An 18,674-nucleotide genomic window follows, 5' to 3' on the forward strand; every position below is an offset into this window, starting at 1 on the left:
AAGGCACCTGTGCAGTGTTCTGACAAGTGATGAATAGAGAAAATCTTGCCCAGGAGCGTTCCTATGAGGAGGAGGGACAGAGAAGCGGTGCAGGCCTAGGGCACAGGTACTCTAGGCCACGCCAATTTGACACAGGGCTACAAGTTTAACCTCTTAAGGACATATGACGTACCGGTACGTCATATGTCCGCACTTGCACTTCAAAGCAGGGCCGCGCGGCGATCCCGGGTGCCGCGAGTAGCCCGGGACCGCTGCTATTAGCGGGCACGGTCTGATCGCCGCGCCCGCTAATTAGCTAATCGGAGGCAGCTGTCAAAGTTGACAGCTGCCTCCGATTACCGGAGGCAACGTTTCCCTGGTGTCTAGTGGGGGAGATCGCTCCTCCGGGACCTCGTCCTCGGCTCGGCACTCGTTCGTTTTCGGCTGCAGCAGCCGAAAGCAAACGAGTGCCGATCTCATGGATCTCTGCAGCATATCTATGCTGCAGAGATCTCAATGAGAGATCACAGTGTATATACTAGAAGTCCCCCAGGGGGGCTTCTATTATATGTGTAAAAAAAAAAAATAAAGTGTTGTTTATAGTAAAAAGCCCCCTCCCCTAATAAAAGTCTGAATCACCCCCCTTTTCCCAGGTTTTAAATAAAAGTAAACAAATAAATAAATAAACATGTTTGGTATCGCCGCGTGCGTAATCGCCCGAACTATTAATTAATCACATTCCTGATCTCGTACGGTAAACGGCGTCAGCGCAAAAAAATCCCAAAGTGCAAAATTGCGCATTTTTGGTCGCATCAAATCCAGAAAAAATGTAATAAAAAGCGATCAAAAAGACGTATATGGGCAATCAAGGTACCGATAGAAAGATCACATCATGGCGCAAAAAATTACACCTCGCACAGCCCCATAGACCAAAGGATAAAAGCGCTATAAGCCTGGGAATGGAGCGATTTTAAGGAACGTATATTGGTTAACAACGGTTTGAATTTTTTACAGGCCATCAGATACAATATAAGTTATACATGTTATATATCGTTTTAATCGTAACAACTTGAGGAACATGCATAACAAGTCAGTTTTACCCCAGGGCGAATGGCGTAAAAACACATTTCCCCCAAATAAAAGAAATGCGTTTTTTTTTTCAATTTCACCACACTTTGAATTTTTTTCTGGTTTCGCAGTGTACTTTATGCAAAAATTCAGCCTGTAATTGCAAAGTACAATTAGTGACGCAAAAAATAAGGGGTCATGTGGGTTTCTAGGTGGAAAAATGCAAGTGCTATGACCTTTTAAACACAAGGAGGAAAAACTGAAAACGTAAAAACGAAAATGGGCCATGTCCTTAAAGGGTTAAAAGTTGATTTTTAGCACAACAACTGCATCACCTGCCGAACGGACCCCAGGACAGATCTTGGATTAAATGCAGCTATGAGAAGGTACAAGTGGTTTGGGGGAGGGGGACAGATTGTGGGTACAGAGTCAGTTTAAGTGACCAGGAGACTGCTGTATTTCCCAAGAAGCATTGCAGCTTCTCTCTCTATACATATTTTCTCTTTTTTGAAGTTCTATGTTGTCTTTTTCTCTCTTTACATCTCCAGACTTGTTGAGCAAAGTATATCATATAGGAACAGCAAGGGGCAGTATCTTTGTGTTAATTAATTGTATTTCCAAAGCCAGGCTTTAATCTAAGCCCTAATGGATACATTGGCACTATACAAATAAAAGCATTATTAGGAGCTTCCCTTTTGATAAGACATAGAGGTGTAAGCGGCGGTCTATCAGGGGAATACAGCAGTATAAATATTATTATAAAATGTCACAGAAAGAGGAAGTGAATGTGTGCGACAGCGGAGGGTCCCTCGTCCCCCTGAGGAAACGCCTCTCTATCATTATCTGTGAAACCATGAGTCACTTCTGGTGTTGGGTGAACCACATGGTGATTATCAAGAAAACGTCCAAAGGTCAAGCAACTAAACGATGCACTCATATATATATATATATATATATATATATATATATATATATATATATATATGATATTAACATTGCTAAATTTGAACAAATCTACACCAGAATTGTTTATACTACTTGTTTTCAAAATAAAAAAAAAATTATTCTGTATATATTAGAATAGCTATTAAACAATGGTAAAAGGGTAAATATAATATGCAGATGCCTGGGCTTTAAACAGAGCCCTCTACCCCTTACTAACCATGTGTCAGGTGCTGAAAACTAAGTGCTCTACTACACGGGACGATTATTGTGAAAATCGTTATATCGTTTGAATTTAAATTATAATTGTTCCATTTGAATGTGGGCAACAATCGAAAAATCGCTTATGTGGCGTTGATGGCATCTTTTGAGCTGAACCTAAAATCATTGCTAATCATTCACTGTAATTCCACATTTGTTCGCTGATCGTTCACTAATCATTCAGTGTAATCCAAATTGTTTATTCATTTGCTGGGATCAGATGGAGCAAACGATCGTAGTATCGATCATAGTAACAGACAGGTCCTGTCTCAGAAAGCACAGAGAGCACTGTGTCAGACTGAAAAGAAAACAATTTCCTGTAGGACATACAGCAGCTGATAAGTATAGGAAGACTTGAGATTTTTAAATAGAAGTAAATTACAAATCTATATAATTTTTTGAAACCAGTTGATGTGAAAGGAAAATAATTTTCGCTGGACAACCCCTTTCGGGGTTGTCGTTCTCCCGCACCTGCCTGAAACTTTTGCATAGTACTTTGATGCTGATTTCACACATGGCAGTTTTTGGGAAAAAGAGCTAGTGTCGCCAAATTCAGCAAAACATTTTTGTAGACCAGTGCTTTGTGCTAAGGAGCTGTTATACTAAAATAGTATCAATGATCCCTCCTCAAGCACTAAGGTGGTGGCTAGGCTACAGAAGGTCTGGCAACCAAGGCTAGCATCTGCTTCTAAAATAAGTGGATAATGTGCTATCTCAAACATACCTGCTTCAACAAACAGCCTTGCTTCACAATAATTCCTCGAAATTGTTCTTTGACAATTTCATCATCGCTAGAGTTGTCTTCACAAAAGAATCCACTGTCTGGCTGTATAGGGGAAACCACAGAAGATACTGAGAATATCACTTAAAAAAATTACTTAATGTACCAATAGTTTTTGACATGAACAGACCGGCTTGGGGATGTCAGCGCCATGGTCCTCTTTTTGAAACACCGTCTGGTTCCCGACATGGCGACGGTCTATTACCAAGCACTGAAGGCAGGTCGGTCCCCTGTATGACGATCTCCCCTCCCCCTCTGTGATGCAGCTCCATTAAAATCAATGGAGACGCGTCTTAGAGGGAAGGGCAGATCGTCACACTGGGGGCCGCCTTCATGGCTTCATGCCCAGTCGATGCTCGGTAATAGACCGGCAACATGTGCGGGAACCGGGCAGCGGGTCAAAAAAAGGACAGCAGCATTGGCACCCTGCTCCAGTCTGTTCATTAAAAAAATCTAGTGGTATATTCGCTTGAAAAAGTACTGTCACATACTGGTTTGAATGAGACTTACGTTACATTTTTAGATTTTTAGGACTATTTCAGAAAGTCAGTAGTATACACAAAATTGTAATAGGTTATATATTGTATGGTTCAGATAGAATTCAGTTTTCATTGATTACATTGAACCTTTTTGACCAGATTTTTATGTTGTTTAGTTGCTTAGTAATACAACAAAGGGATATACTTGCCCATTCTGACAAAAAAATAAATATATACAGTATGTGAATGGATAGATAGATAGATAGATAGATAGATAGATAGATAGATAGATAGATAGATACTCAATGTACTGAGTTTGGTCCTGCAATACTACTTTTCCCCGGCAGTAGGCAGCACTTTAAAAGCTGGAAACACATCAATCAGCTGATCATTGGGGGTGTCTATGTCTATGTCTTCATTTTTAGGCTATGTTCACACACAGTATTTTTGCTCATTATTTTGCCACCAAAACCAGGAGTGGATTGAAAACACAGAAAGGCTCTGTTCACACACACTGTTGAAATTGAGTGGCTGGCCACCATTTAATAACATATAACAGCCGTTGTTTTAGAATAAGCAATTATTTGCCATTAAATGACGGCCATCTACTTAATTTCAACAGCGTGTGTTGTGTTTTTAATACACTCCTGGTTTTGGTTACGAAATACCGAGCAAAAATACTGTGTGGGAACATGGCCTAAAAAGGGATTTTAGTATTGGAGCCAGGAACAGGATGCCTATTGGCATATAAGAAAACATGAGTTATAACCACTTACAAAGTAATATAAGGCCTCAGTACTATCGAGAAATGTTGTTTCCGCTAAGCCTTCGGCAGCGCTCTTTGATACATCTCCGGCAGGCTGCAGGTGACCTTCAGTGAGTAAAGCAGAAGCCAAGACAAGTCCCTCTTGGCGGTTTCTGACTGATCTGCTAGCTTCTAACCAATCGATAACACAAGTACCTGTAATGACACGGGAGATACCGGCACATTAATACGAAATACATACGAGTCTACAGTATAAACTATATGAGACCATCGGGGCAAGACACTATATCATCTAGTGGAAAAGGCTGACAAACAGCTGCTTAAAAAAGCACTCAGTCCAACATATGTTTTACACTAGAAAATGTACCCGACACTGCCCGGGTATAAAGTGTCAGTGTGTATAAGGGGTCCTGTATACCTGTAGTATAGAGTTGGTGGAGGTGCTGTATACCTGTAGTATAGAGTTGGTGGAGGTCTTGTATACCTGAAGTATATAGTTCGGGGGTCCTGTATACCTGTAGTGTATAGTTTGAGGGTCCTGTATACCTTTAGTATATAGTTGGTGGAGTTCCTGTATACCTGTAGTGTATAGTTTTGGGGTCCTATATACCTGTAGTGTATAGTTTGGGGTTCTGTATACCTGTAGTATAGAGTTGGTGGAGGTGCTGTGGCAGTGTTATCCAGTCACAATATGATGGTATTGGTCAGGTCTGGTATGGCAGTGTTATCCAGTCACAGTATGGTGGTATTGGTCAGGTGTGTTATGGCAGATTCATCCAGTAACAGTATGGCGGTATTGGAAAGGTCTGGTATAGCAGTGTTATCCAGTCACAGTATGGCGGTATTGGTCAGGTCTGGTATGGCAGATTCATCCAGTCACAGTATGGCGGTATTGGTAAGGTCTGGTATAGCGGTGTTATCTAGTCACAGTATGGCGGTATTGGTCAGGTCTGGTATGGCGGTGTTATTCAGTCACAGTGTGTCAGTATTGGTCAGGTCTGGTATGGCGGTGTTCTCCAGTCACAGTATGGCGGTATTGGTCAGGTCTGGTGTGGCGGTGTTACCCAGTCACAGTATGGTGGTATTGGTCAGGTCTGGTATGGCAGTGTTATCCAGTCACAGTATGGTGGTATTGGTCAGGCGTGTTATGGCATTGTTATCCAGTCACAGTATGGCGGTATTGGTCAGGTCTGGTGTGGCAGTGTTATCCAGTCACAGTATGGTGGTATTGGTCAGGTCTGGTATGGCAGTGTTATCCAGTCACAGTATTGTGGTATTGGTCAGGTGTGTTATGACAGTGTTATACAGTCACAGTATGGCAGTATTGGTCAGGTCTGGTATGGCGGTGTTATCCAGTCACAGTATGGCGGTATTGGTCAGGCTTGATGCTAATTGGTGAGTGAGGATGGGGCATCTTCAGGTTTAGTGCTTAGGGCAGCAGCAGCTGGTAATACTGTCCTGTATACATGTACTGTATAGTAGGAGTAGGGGGTCCTGTATACCTGTAATGTCCTGTATACATGTACTGTATAGATTGAGTAGGGGGTCCTGTATACATGTACTGTATAGATGGAGTAGGGGGTCCTGTATACATGTACAGTATAGTAGGAGTAGGGGGTCCTGTATACCTGTACTGTATAGATGGAGTAGGGGGTCTACCACTTATTTCTGTGGATCTGTTGTGAGGCAGCTTCCCTAGCAACCACAACTCCCTGTGAAAATGAAAGTAGTAATCCTATAGGCTCCCAACTGCCGTTTTCTCTGGGCAGCTGCAGCTATTTATGTGTGAGCAGTAAGGAGATTTTCCAATTCATCTCTATGGGGCGCCGCTCTTCCCCCTCCCCCTCCCCTCCTGTACATCTGGCGGGGACGGGACCTTCGCTGTAACCTGCCCGGGAACCCAATGTATCTGTGGGCCAAATTTGGGGTCAAACGGTTCAGGCGTTTGGAAGTCTATGTGGGACAGACAGACAGACAGACTTTGATTTTTATGATATAGATAGATGGTACAAATACACAAAACAATACAATAATAAAGCATGATCATAGTTAAGTAAATATCTTCTGACTCCCAAGTGTGGCAAATTGAATCATTGGCTTAGTTACCCATTTCCAGAATCTATTGACCATAATTTATAATTTTGGAAAAAAAAAGCATAAGAAACTATGCACATCACACAATAAGTAATGTAAAAATATGAATTTCATTAGACATAAAAAGCTGAAACCAGCGCTGTATACAAAAATAAAACTACTGAAGAGGGATTAGAATCCATCCCACCCTCAAGCCAGGTACACTCACAGACAGACACCATACAATATATTGGTCTGCTGTCCCTACTCCCACCAAAAAAGACAATACAAAAAATGTCCCTAAATGGCAAACAAGTTATTCAGAAGGTATAAACGTGTGAACAATGAACATGTAATAAGCACTATGCCCAGTAAATGATAATACCACGATATTGGAGAAGGAGTGGTCCCTGCACCAAGCCCTGCCCCTTACATTCCATTATCTATCTGCTGACTTCCTCAGGGGTTCATCAGTTCATCAGTTTTTCTGACCTAGTTCTCTGCACTCTCTTACAATTAGTAAATGTGCACTCATTTTGTTTTTTGATTTTCATAATTTACATTTTTACGACTTTAAAGAAAGGCATTCAGATTTAAATGTCTTCTATCTAACAGAATATTTATAGTAAATAATCCCCTGCTATGTTGATATATCTTCTTTATTCTAGATCAACCTCTATATAGATATAATCTAAGGTTTATACATAGTTATCTGATAAAGTCAGTTGTGTATGGGCAAATAGACAACTCACCTTTTGTGAAGAGGACGTGACATAAAGCTTTTGGCTGACAGGATATGATGTTGTAATGTATGTTGCAATATCATTACTATCCAGTTTGATTGTTTTACTATCAAGGGTTAGTAATATGTTATGTTAAGTACAACCTAAGGCTAAGTTCACACTACGTAAAATTTCAGTTTTGCAACCACTGCCGTTATTTAATGAAATTGTCGATCACATTTATCTTAATGGAATCCCGGCCGGAGTGTATACATGCTGTATACATCCGAGATACATCTGAGATTCTTTGCGGCCACAGAAAACACTGACATGTCAGTTTTGTGCGCCCGCTATTCATTGAATAGCGGCTGCACAACACTGACAGTTCAGACAATGTAAAGTGCGGCTCCGTCGGGGTATTGGGATGCGGGCACACCGGTATGCAATTCTAAAAAAAATAAAGTTCATCTGGCCGGTACCGCAGTACCGTCCGGGATAACCTTCACTGACCACAGAACGGCCACTATCTTACATAGTATAAACCTGGCCTAATACAATACTCATATCTAATACAATACAATCTAATATAATAGACTCATATCTAAAAAAAATAAGCGCAGCCCTATTCTAGGTTATCTGTATCCCCACCTCATATTTACATACCTGTAAAACAGTTATTGAACACTTTTTTGTCCTTCTCCAACTTAATTTCTTTAATTCCTTGGTTTGGATCTTTCATGGTGTTACATAACTCACTATGAATAGGAAGATGATTTGATTAGGAAAAAAAAATAACTTATCACCCCTTCTGCCCCAGAAAACAATTCACTTTATATTATATATCTTATATTCTTATTTATCTTATATAATATATTATATTATCTGCGGATCCAGATCAACACCTGTAAAGATTATGAACAATTTCTAATCATTTCATGTCTACAGCGCCTGAGCATGTCCATATGTTTCCGTGGTAACAGACAACCAACAGGCCATGTATGTAGTCTGATCCTGAAGTCACACGTTTTTCCCTTCCTCATCTTTTTCAATATATATTTTAAAAAAAATGCAGGTAGTATTGCTGCAGGGTCAGATGACACAATCACAAAAGATTAGGGCCACTTTCACATAATGTATTTTTTTCAATATATAACAACCGTTGTTGCAGATTGCAACAAAGGCCGCTGTTTATTGACACTGCTTTACATTAGTTTCTACACAACAAAAGCTGCAGTGTATACACACCGTATACCCAGCGGCCGCCATGCTATGTGGCCGCACAAAAAACTGACATGTCTATTTTGTGCGGCCGCTATTCAGTTAACAGCGGTCGCATGTAATAGACTGAGCAAACAATGTAAAGTACGGCTCCCGGACGTACTTTACATTGCCTGCTATGGCTATTTGAGAACAGGCATACCCGAATATGCCCATATTCCAGTTAAGATGAAGTGATGTTCACCCAGCCGATACTGCAGTATTGGCCGGGTAAACATCTTAGACAGCGGCCATTCTGTGGCCCTTGTTTTCACATCATGTGAACATGGCCTAAGATTGTAAACCCTATAACTAGCTGTATTTCAAGCAGTACTGTCATGTGCAGTTAACTTTTAACATTTTCTCACTCTCAAGACCCACTGTGTTCCCTATATACAGCTGTGGGAAAAGCGTCAGAGCGCTTCACTCCTCAACTGTCGATCAAATCTGACTCATTTGCTTCATAATAGTCTTAGGACTGAGTCGGGTGCTCCTGCCAGTTCCTGTGGACCTATGTGTTTCCATGGTTACAGAAAAAAATCTGCTGTTCTTGCACGCTGAGGCACAGTGTCCTGTTCACAATGCCAAGTCTGTGAGTGTTAACCTCAGCGTTATTTACTATGTTCTTCATATCACCCAAAGGAAATGTCTCATGTTCAGTAGCAAATACATTCTCACCCTCAGAGCTAAGCCAACAGAGTGTAAACTACCTCCTCAATATGTAGGTGTCAAACCACGTGTTAAAGGGGTATTCTGCTTAAACTAGCAACTTTTCATATGTTGCTGCCCATGGTGAAACTAACAATTCATTCCATATATGTTATTATCTATTCAGTCTCCTTCCCCCAGTTCTGAGCTGCTGCTTTCTCCTGAAGACACAAAAAACTGTTTGAGCTTTTCTGTCTCACCCCCCTCCCTTCTGAGAAGACTGATGTAAACAAGTCCCTGACTGGCTTTATTTGCTAATTTGTAGCATCTTTGTAATGTCAGGAGGGTTAATCTGAGATCAAATTGCTGATGATTGTTGTCATCAGCTGATTGTTGTCTCTATTACACAGAGCGATAATTGAACGAATTGGCCGATTTAACGGATTATCGATCTGTGTAATAGGGTCTTTATTCATGCAACATTAATAATCAGTGGGTGGGATTATTATAAGTACAAGGAGCTAGTAAGTATAATAGAGACAACAATCAGCCGATGTAACGATCATCAGCTGGCCGTTTCTTTAGGCCCTGACCTAAAATCATTGGCCACTGACCACGCATATGCGATGGGGTGACCCGCTGGGGGTAGTAGTTGTTGGTAGTGGTAGGTAGGACCCGGGTTGCCACTTGCCAGATGTTATGGTCACGGTTATGGCACGAGGGGAGGTGACTAACCCACGGGAACCTGACCATGCGGGACCCCAGCAATTCTTCGTTGCCCTTAGTCAAGGCACCAATAACTAGACCAATGCCAGGGTTCAGAAACAACAGGAGTTGTGTTTTTATTAACACGGAATTTGTCAATAACAACAGTCTCTGGATGCAACGAGTGATAGGCAAACTTGTATACAACTGAGGAGTCTTAACGGAGGATGGGAGTAGTAGTTCCCTGAGAATGATGCTGGGTATGACGATACCGAGGAGAATACTTGCTGTTATTGATGAGATGAAGATAGCGACTTGAGATCTGTACCCAGATCTTGAGGTGAAGTAAGGGTCTTGAGGATGAGACTGGTCTGGACTGGACCGGAATACGTCTCAGAGGTAGTTAGGTGGATCACACTGAATTTCGGCCTTCTCCCTGAGAAGCAGCAGAGAACACGTCCTTCCCTCTTGAAAGTAGAGGGAGAACACACACTAGAGGGGGGGAAGTGACTAACTGACCCCGGCCAAAAGCTCGACGGCTATAGGGGTTGCTATGGCAGCCGGGAAAGTCACGTGATACTAGGCCGTTTGCATCACCACACCATGTGACCAACATATGAAAATCAATAAACATAGCAGAATAGGGATTATACAAGACGTAATACCAGACTTGAACATTGGGGGGGCAACATAACACAGCCCTTTGCAGTGGCCACTAACCCTTCCAGCACCATACTAAATAGGATATAGGTAAAGAGAAAAACCTTTTGTGCTGGGACACTGCACATACATGTAATAGCAATGTGCGGCCGACAGCTGATGATTCAACAAACATTTTACACCAGCTCTCCAAGCTGCCAGTCGCCTCTTGCGCTCTTTATCCATCCCAGCACCGCACACTGCGGCTTCAGAGCAGCCTGTCTGAGCTGTGATCTGTGATTGACTGAGAAGCCTGTCAGCTCAGACAGGCTGCTCTAAAGCTGCAGCGCACAGGAGTGCAGAGTGCAGGAGGAGACCGGAAACGTGATAAGGTAATGTAAACTGTTTGGGCAAAGGCTGCACGGACATCACAAACGATGTCTGTGCAGCCCTTGCTAAACGATTATCAGGGCTGTGTAAAAGGCCCAATAAACGAGCACCGATCTAGCAGATTGCACCTGTTTACAGCATTGATCGGGCCGTCATCAGATCCTGAGTCTAGCATACCCATAGTCATCTCTGGCCAACAGAATGTAAACTTATGGGGATATAACATATAGAGTAAAGTAGAAGAGCCTTGTATATGCATAGTATAGCTTCACCTTACCTTAAATTAATTGTATCTGGTAATCTGATTGATTTTCTGGTGGATTTCCTTGCAAACCTCTGACCATCCGCAATGCATTTCGCTGCTCTCTTTATGTCCTTAACCCAAGCGTCGCGCTCTTCTTGGTGAGATGCTTGGAAATAGTGATCCTGAACTTTGGCCGTGGTGAGCTTAAACACAAACTACACAGAAGAAGCAATTATCTTTGTTAATAAAACTGAACGTTGCCTTTAGTGTGATTATCGGTGTCTCTTCAGTGTTAGGGTATGTTCATGTCTCGTTTTTAGCCGCACGTTGGGCTACACGGCAGAAATCAGCGAAAAAAAGAATGCTGCCGTGTAGCCCGACGTGCGGCCGACGGCCACATTGACTTTAATGAGCAGGACGGAGTCATTATGTGACTGTGCAGGACGTACACGGCTTTTGTGCAGGACTCAAAAGCGTGGTCGACTACGTTTTTGAGTCCTGCACAAAAGCCGCGTACGTCCCGCAAATGAGCAGAACACAGTCACGTAATGACTCCGTCCTGCTCATTAAAGTCAATGTGGCCGTCGGGCTGCACGGCAGCATCCTTTTTTCTCTTATTTCTGCCGTGTAGCCCGACGTGCGGCTAAAAACTAGATATGAACATACCCTTAGGGATATCTACGTCCATCATAAGACTTCTATAGAGTAATACTGCAACATTCAAAAATTTCTGTTCTTTATTTTATTTTATTTTTGTTGATGTTGTGTTTCCCTTTTCCATAGTGATACTTATGTTTGCTATTTTTCTGTATCATTTATGTGATACTCAGATATGTATGAATCCTTTGCATTGTTCATATACTTTGATTCATATATTACAAAAAATTTAAAAAAAAATAATATTGGGGAAAAAAATACTGCAACATTGCATTGTTTTAGGGTTTCATACATAGTGATAATAAACATCCAGCCATCCAGCCAGTATCTAAACCAACCCAGATATAAGTACCACCATGTAATATGAACACTGAAACTCACCATTCTTTTACCAAAATCCTGACAGTGATTTGTGACAACCGCTCCTTTTAGCGGTATCATCCCCTTTGGGCTGCTGTCACTTTTCTTCTTGTAGAATTCAATGCCGTCCTCCAGCAGTGTTACCCACATAGGCTTCCAGTTATTAAACATGGCCTAAAATGGGAGATCAAGAATTGACCAACATTGTGAATTCAACTTTTTACATGTTTTCTACTACTGTACATATAACTGAACAAGATCATAGTTTTCATCATTGGTGTCATTATATGGATAGAATTCAGTCAAAAACTTGTGTCATATGTATGGAGTCCCTGTCAGGCGTTTAACTTCTAAGATCAGGGCTAGAGAGCAGACATCAGTGATATTTGAACAGTATCCCTCAGTGATCTGCTATACAGAATCCTATCAACAGGGGCGGATTAACTTTACCATAGGCCCCGGGCTGCTCACCAAGCCTAGGCCCCCCACCCCACTGTAACTATGGCCGCACTAGCGTGGTGCTCATACTACAGTATAGATAATGTCATAATGCCCTGATTTGTCCAAAATTCCAGTGAAAAAGCAGCGATTTTTTGAAAATCGTGGCAGAACAATGCCAGAAAACAATAGACCCCTGAAAACGGACCTATTATAATCCGCTACTGCCTATCAATGAAACAACCACCATAACATTGCCCCTGATAAATGTATGTGCATACAGGAAACACGTAGGGCATAGTTAACCTCTAACACATACCCCCTGTCTCTTATGTTGAAGCTTGATCTCAGCCCTAAGGCTGAACCCCCCCCCCCCCCCCAACTGTCCCTACCTTCTTGCCTCAAACGGCCCTAGGTAGCCGTGGACAACCACGAAGGAAGCGGTCCCTGCTCTGGTATAATTGTAACACAGAACAAAACAGACAAACAAACACAAAAGGAGAGTCAACAAGCCAAAGTCAGAACCAAACGGGCAATGCAGTACAAAATCAGTAAACAATCGGATAGTCAAAGGTCAGGCGGTAGGTCGGGTAACAAGTCGAGCAAGCAGAGGAATTAGGAACTGGGATCGCAGGAATAGTTAGGGGGAGCTGGGATCAGGAAATGAACCTAAATAGCCAATGCTGAGAGACTGGCTCAGCTTTCTTTTATGAGGATCAAGAGCCCGGACCAGATCCCCATTGGACCGACGCTCTGATCCTCAAGGTTCCAGACAAGCAGAGGAAAAAGAAAATCAAAAAGACACTGCTCAGCTGCAGCAATCAAGTCTAGCAGAGCTCAGTGTAACTCCTGCATTGCCGGTAGCTAAGAAGTAATCGGGTGTGTCACACAAAAGCAAAAACCAGGCCCAGTTCACACCAGGCTACTGCACATTCCTGACACTGGACATCAATTGCTCCCCTAAATTGGCCAGATGTGTAGGGCGACAGGTTGTGGGGTATTATAGGGTTCAATGAGGTTCTGGGCTGGGCTGAGAAGATGCTGGGTACCAGCATGGAGGGGGGGTGGGAAGCTTTCCCCTGATATGCATTGCATGGAAAAATATACAGAGTGCACTGCTAAGCATCACTACACAGTAGGCAGTGGTAGAGACCCTCTCTGGTACCACCACCATGTAAGTGAGCAAGGAGGCTAGAAATGTGCCAGAAAAAAATTATTTGCCTGTTGATTGATTGTACATGAGTTTATATAGTGTGGTGTGGCAGCCATGTGCATTAGTTCCGTATGTATATGCTCACTTGTCTTTGATTGTGTTCATTTGTCTTCCAATTTCTGTCTGTACCAATAGCATTTAGATATATGGTCCATGTATTATATGTATTAGGCTGCGTTCACACTACGTATATTTCAGTCAGTATTGCAACCAAAACCAGGAGTGGATTAAAGACACAGAAAGGCTATGTTCACACAAATTGAGTGGATGGCCGCCATATAAATGTCCCCCTATGGCTTTAATAAACCTAAGGGAAATGTAATACATATGGCCGCCCATGTAATACATGAACTGTTCAAGTTTGCCATAGTGGGAATGACTGCTTGAGAGTGGCATCCTCCATGACATCTATGTAACTTCAGAGGGCATATAGACAGGGCATGCCTAGATAGACCCTCTTATGGTTAAAGAGGTTGTTCACCTTAAACTAACTTGTCCCCTACCCACAGGATAGGGGTCAAGTAAGAGATTGTGGGAGGTCCGACCTCTGTACCTGGCGCTGATCTCCAGAATGGCCCCCTGCCTTCTTTGTTATGAATACAGCCGCAGGTTCGAAACGTGACTCACGCTCTTTTTATTCCTATTGAGCCGCCAGAAAGAGCTGAGTGCTGTAGGCCCCCTTAATCTCTTACTTGTCCCCTAGCCTTTGGAGTAGTTTAATTCGGACAACCTCTTTAAGGCTGAACGACAATTTAATTTCCGAATTCCCCAAGCGAGGCGGTCTACATGATGCACATGATGTAATGGTTGCGTGTTGCACAATCTCTTTCTTCCTGAGTCACTCTTGCCGTCCTAATGTCACAGTCATGATCAAGCATGACACTGTTTTTCAATGACTGTGTCTACTGAGTAAGGCTGGGTTCAGGTTCACACTATCGTTTTTTTTTTCATCCGTTTTAACAAATAATGGATGGAAAAACGGATACATTTAATCCGTTATTCCATTGACTTCCATTATAAAAAGAAAAGGATCAAAACGTACACAAAAATTCGATAGTCTGTGTTTTTATAACCAGATGTGCTTTGATCCGTTTTTTTCTTTCTTATGGGAGTCTATGGAAAAACGGAATAAAATGGATGCACCCAAATGTATCCGTTTTTTCATCTGTTTCTTGTAAAAATGGATGAAAAAAAAACGGATTGCAAAAATGTAGTGTGAACCCAGCCTAACTGTTGGGAGGTAAGAATTTTCATCTAGCCCTCAACTTTCAATAGATGGAATAGCTGGAAGCTGAGCCCTGCTTGCAAATATCAGAACATAACTTGTATGTATAGCGCAGGAACAATATTTGGGGGCTGGGGTCGGTGCTGGAAGCTGACTGTCAATCAAGCAAGCAGGTATAGGGATGGTAGACGTAGCCGGCAGGTGTTACAGTCCTTAGCACTGCAGTATGAATGCCTCAATGACACTTTGTGCTGAAGAATAAAAGCATTTTTCTACTTTATGGAAGCACAGACAGATATATGAAAGGTACCCAGTGTCTTCTTGCTTTAACAGCTGTCAGCAGTTCGGAACAAGATTTGCATATTTACTTTATTACCACAGTTGTTAAAGGGGTTGTCCCATTTAGAAAAACCTGCTTTTATTTACCCAATAAAGTAATTCTACGTTTTCTAGAGGGGCTCATCTGTTCAGGACCCTTATAACCTGTTGAGAGTGCTTCTAAAGAGTGTCTCTTACTTTGGAGGACCCACCCTGTCCTGCATTATACAGACTGGCTATTAATTTGGATAACACTTGTTGCTAGATTTCCCAACGTATTTCCCCACATAGTACAGCAGATCATCAGGGGTCTCAGCAGAGGAACACTGTGATGATTATGTTAAAAGGATCCTTCTAAGAAGTTGAGATTTTCTAATGGGATAATCCCATGGGATAGCCAGGGGTGTAACAAATATATGCAGAATTCTGTTTTATGGTATTGCTTGCTAACAAATTCTACTTAATTCCCGGTAGCCCTTTTCATTATGATATACACGAACTCGAGGTTACTCATATGTATACAGCTCACCCAGTTCTGATCATTTAGGGTTATCATGTAAAATGAACCCGAGTGGGTGCAGTTCTTTTTCCCAAAATAAATTAGAGAACAACAAAAAGGAAGTTAAAAGAGGAAACTCATCCGATAGTGTTTCTTTCACATTTTCCCTGTGAATGTAGAACAACAGTTTTTGCTCTTTACACTGATAAGACTGGAAGCAATGGCTTAGGGCTCTATTACTCTGAACGAATATTAGCCTATTACCGACCATTCAGACTGATAATCCTTCTGTATAATAGGACCCGGTTGAAAGGCAATGTGTTGCTCCATGTGATAGGACTTCAATGGGCCACCCAAATGATTAAAGGGTCATTTGGGCTGCCCTTCCCGCTGCTCCCCACTCACTGTCTGTGCATGTAATAGCAGAGTGCAGCTAGCAGGGTACGATGGGGAAGCAAGTGCTGAGCTGATAGGTCTGCACTCACTTCTCTGGCGCATTGGGCCATGTAATTCGGCCCTTACAGAATAATATCGTATTTCTGTGACCTTAAATTATAGTTTGACCTCCATGTACCTGCCCCATGCCCATGTATCCCTGACAGCCTCTGGGACAGACAGCACCGCAGCAAGTGATTGGCTGAGCGGCCTGTCTGTCCTGACATAGGTCCATCTTGGAAGTGGAGACTGGGATCGATTTGGGGTACCCATAAGAGGATGCACTTGCAATGATATAGATAATTTTTACTCTAAATGTTTTCTTAATTCCTTAATAAAAATATAAAAAACCTTTTACAGGGCCTTTGGTAAGGGCCGAAAAAGAGTGTGAAATGACCCCAGTATGTATTCCATACTAGCTGATGATGTAGCAGAGCTGACATGTGCATGGTGTAGCAGAGCTGAGGCACGCATGATGTAGCTATGTGCTGCATAACTGGCATAAGTACATCCATAACACTTACAATAAACAGAGCTGTGACACAAAGACAGTTACATATGCCTGCATTCACTGACAGATAGCAGAGACAGAACTATAGTGTTTTTTATTACAGAAATCTAGGACATATGTAAGGTCTATGGAACTTTCACTAGTGAACAGGTGCAGATATCTCCTGGGTTACCAAGTCAATACACAGCAAACCCGGCCCGCAGAGAGGTGTCTACAAAGGGAGGGGGGAAGAGGGCGCTGAGCGTGGTCAGAGTGGACCCAGAGAAGATGATTTTAGATATCCAGAATGGGTAAATATGAGAAAAAGTAGGGAAAGGGTGTATGATAGGTTATACATATATATTAGACATAAGGTGGTACTGGAAAGGGGGATCATTTAGAATATTATTTTTGTTACCCAGATAACCCCTTTAATGTGTATGGAGAAAGAGGATGTTGTGGTTTGTAGGCTTTTTGGAGGTTCATCTTGTTAACTTAATTCTTTAGAAACAACCCCGCCCATTTGTCAGCTTCTGCTACAATGTAGCAGATCAATGTACGCAATGTAAAGATCTTTTGGTGCTTTCAAAACTCCTTATTTTTTCCTGTGTCAAAAAAATTGAAATGACCGATAGTTATTTTAAAATGACAGGGAAACTGACTATTGGCCAAAGGCATATTGTTTCCTAAAACCCCAGGAAGCTGCCCCCATGAAGGCACACCCCCTTGTCTGGCTCCACATATAAGTATCTAAAAATATTTAAAACTTGTTATAATTGCTGTGAAAATCTTGTAAGGAGTTCACACTGTGTTTTTGCAGTCTGTTTAACGTATACAATTTATTTTTTTTTAAAATTGATAAAATTGTGTGAAATATGTTTGGATCAGTTTTTACACTGAAAAAAAAAGATCAAAAGGGATGCATTTTTTTTCTTTTTTACAAGCTGAAGCTACATAATAAGCAAGCTGAAGCTACATAATAAGCAAGCTGAAGCTACATAATAAGTTGTTATGGTGCATAAAAATAAAGATAAAGACTTTTTAACCATACACAGTGGTGCCTTGGATTATGAGCATATTTCTTTCCGGGATCGCGCTTGTAATCCAAATCCACTCTTAAACCAAAGCTAATTTTTCCATAAGAATAGAAATGCAGGCAATTGATTCCATGCCCCAAAAATAATGATTTATTATTCTGAATAACATGTAAAACAGATGAAACAAACATTCAGAAACAACAGAATATGTGATATTATAAGTTACTGTACAGTAACAGAGAGGATGGGAAACATAATGGCTGACAGAGACTGCAGGGAGCAGGAAGGAATGAGCAGGGCAGATGTGGGCACATACATGCAGCGCTCTCTGTCCGGGGAGAGATACAGCTATGGAGAGATTACCTCCACAGTCCTGTCCTCTGATGTAAGCCCCAGCCTGAAGTGGATCTGCTATGAGTTGGAAGGTGAGGGAGACTTCCTGGGTCAGAGTACAGTGCTGTAGACCCCGCTACGCAGACTATGCTGCTCCCCAACTCGCGCTCCCACCCAGTACAGGGCGCTCTTAAACCAAAGCAATGCTCTTAAACCAAGTCACAATGTTAAAAAACTGAGCTCTTAAACCAAAACGCTCTTAAACCAAGTTACTCTTAAACCAAGGTACAACTGTATAATATTTTCTCTTTACTAAGGAAAGTCTGGTTATATTCGTCACATGATAGGTCTCAAGGGTAGGAAACGAGAGAAAAAAAATAGATTGGTGATCTCTCCCAATAAAAGTAAACTTTGGAATGTCTTATCACAAAAAATAGCATTTCCCAAAATGCAGCTCTAAGAATAAACTTGTAAAATAATTCAGTGAATTGGGGAAAGTTCTAAGATGTGCTAACACCATAATAGCAATTATATAAACTTCCTTATACAAAGTTCCTTATATTGGACTGGCTTTAGATGGGTTCTACAACGCCAGGGAATGTCTGACAGTAACAAGGAAGAAGTGATACTGAAGCTGTCAGTGCAGAACAATGAAGAATTGACACCCACACAATTTCACTTTCAGCCTTTTACATAGACACATAGGGGGATATTG

At 41.8% G+C, this 18,674-nt stretch overlaps 1 protein-coding gene across 1 annotated transcript in view; it reads right to left on the reverse strand.

Moving 5' to 3' along the window:
* PLEK (pleckstrin) overlaps positions 1–18,674 on the reverse strand; it is a 32,105-nt gene that overhangs the window by 6,231 nt on the left and 7,200 nt on the right. The window contains exons 2-6 of the mRNA XM_069954537.1: positions 11,993–12,145; positions 10,988–11,169; positions 7,735–7,826; positions 4,287–4,471; positions 2,975–3,076 (exon numbers count right to left, since the gene is read on the reverse strand). Of these exons, the coding sequence (XP_069810638.1) occupies positions 2,975–3,076; positions 4,287–4,471; positions 7,735–7,826; positions 10,988–11,169; positions 11,993–12,145 (714 nt within the window). The remainder of the gene's footprint in view (positions 1–2,974; positions 3,077–4,286; positions 4,472–7,734; positions 7,827–10,987; positions 11,170–11,992; positions 12,146–18,674) is intronic.

This window comes from Dendropsophus ebraccatus, chromosome 15 (assembly GCF_027789765.1).
Source record: "Dendropsophus ebraccatus isolate aDenEbr1 chromosome 15, aDenEbr1.pat, whole genome shotgun sequence".
Classification (NCBI taxonomy): domain Eukaryota; kingdom Metazoa; phylum Chordata; class Amphibia; order Anura; family Hylidae; genus Dendropsophus; species Dendropsophus ebraccatus.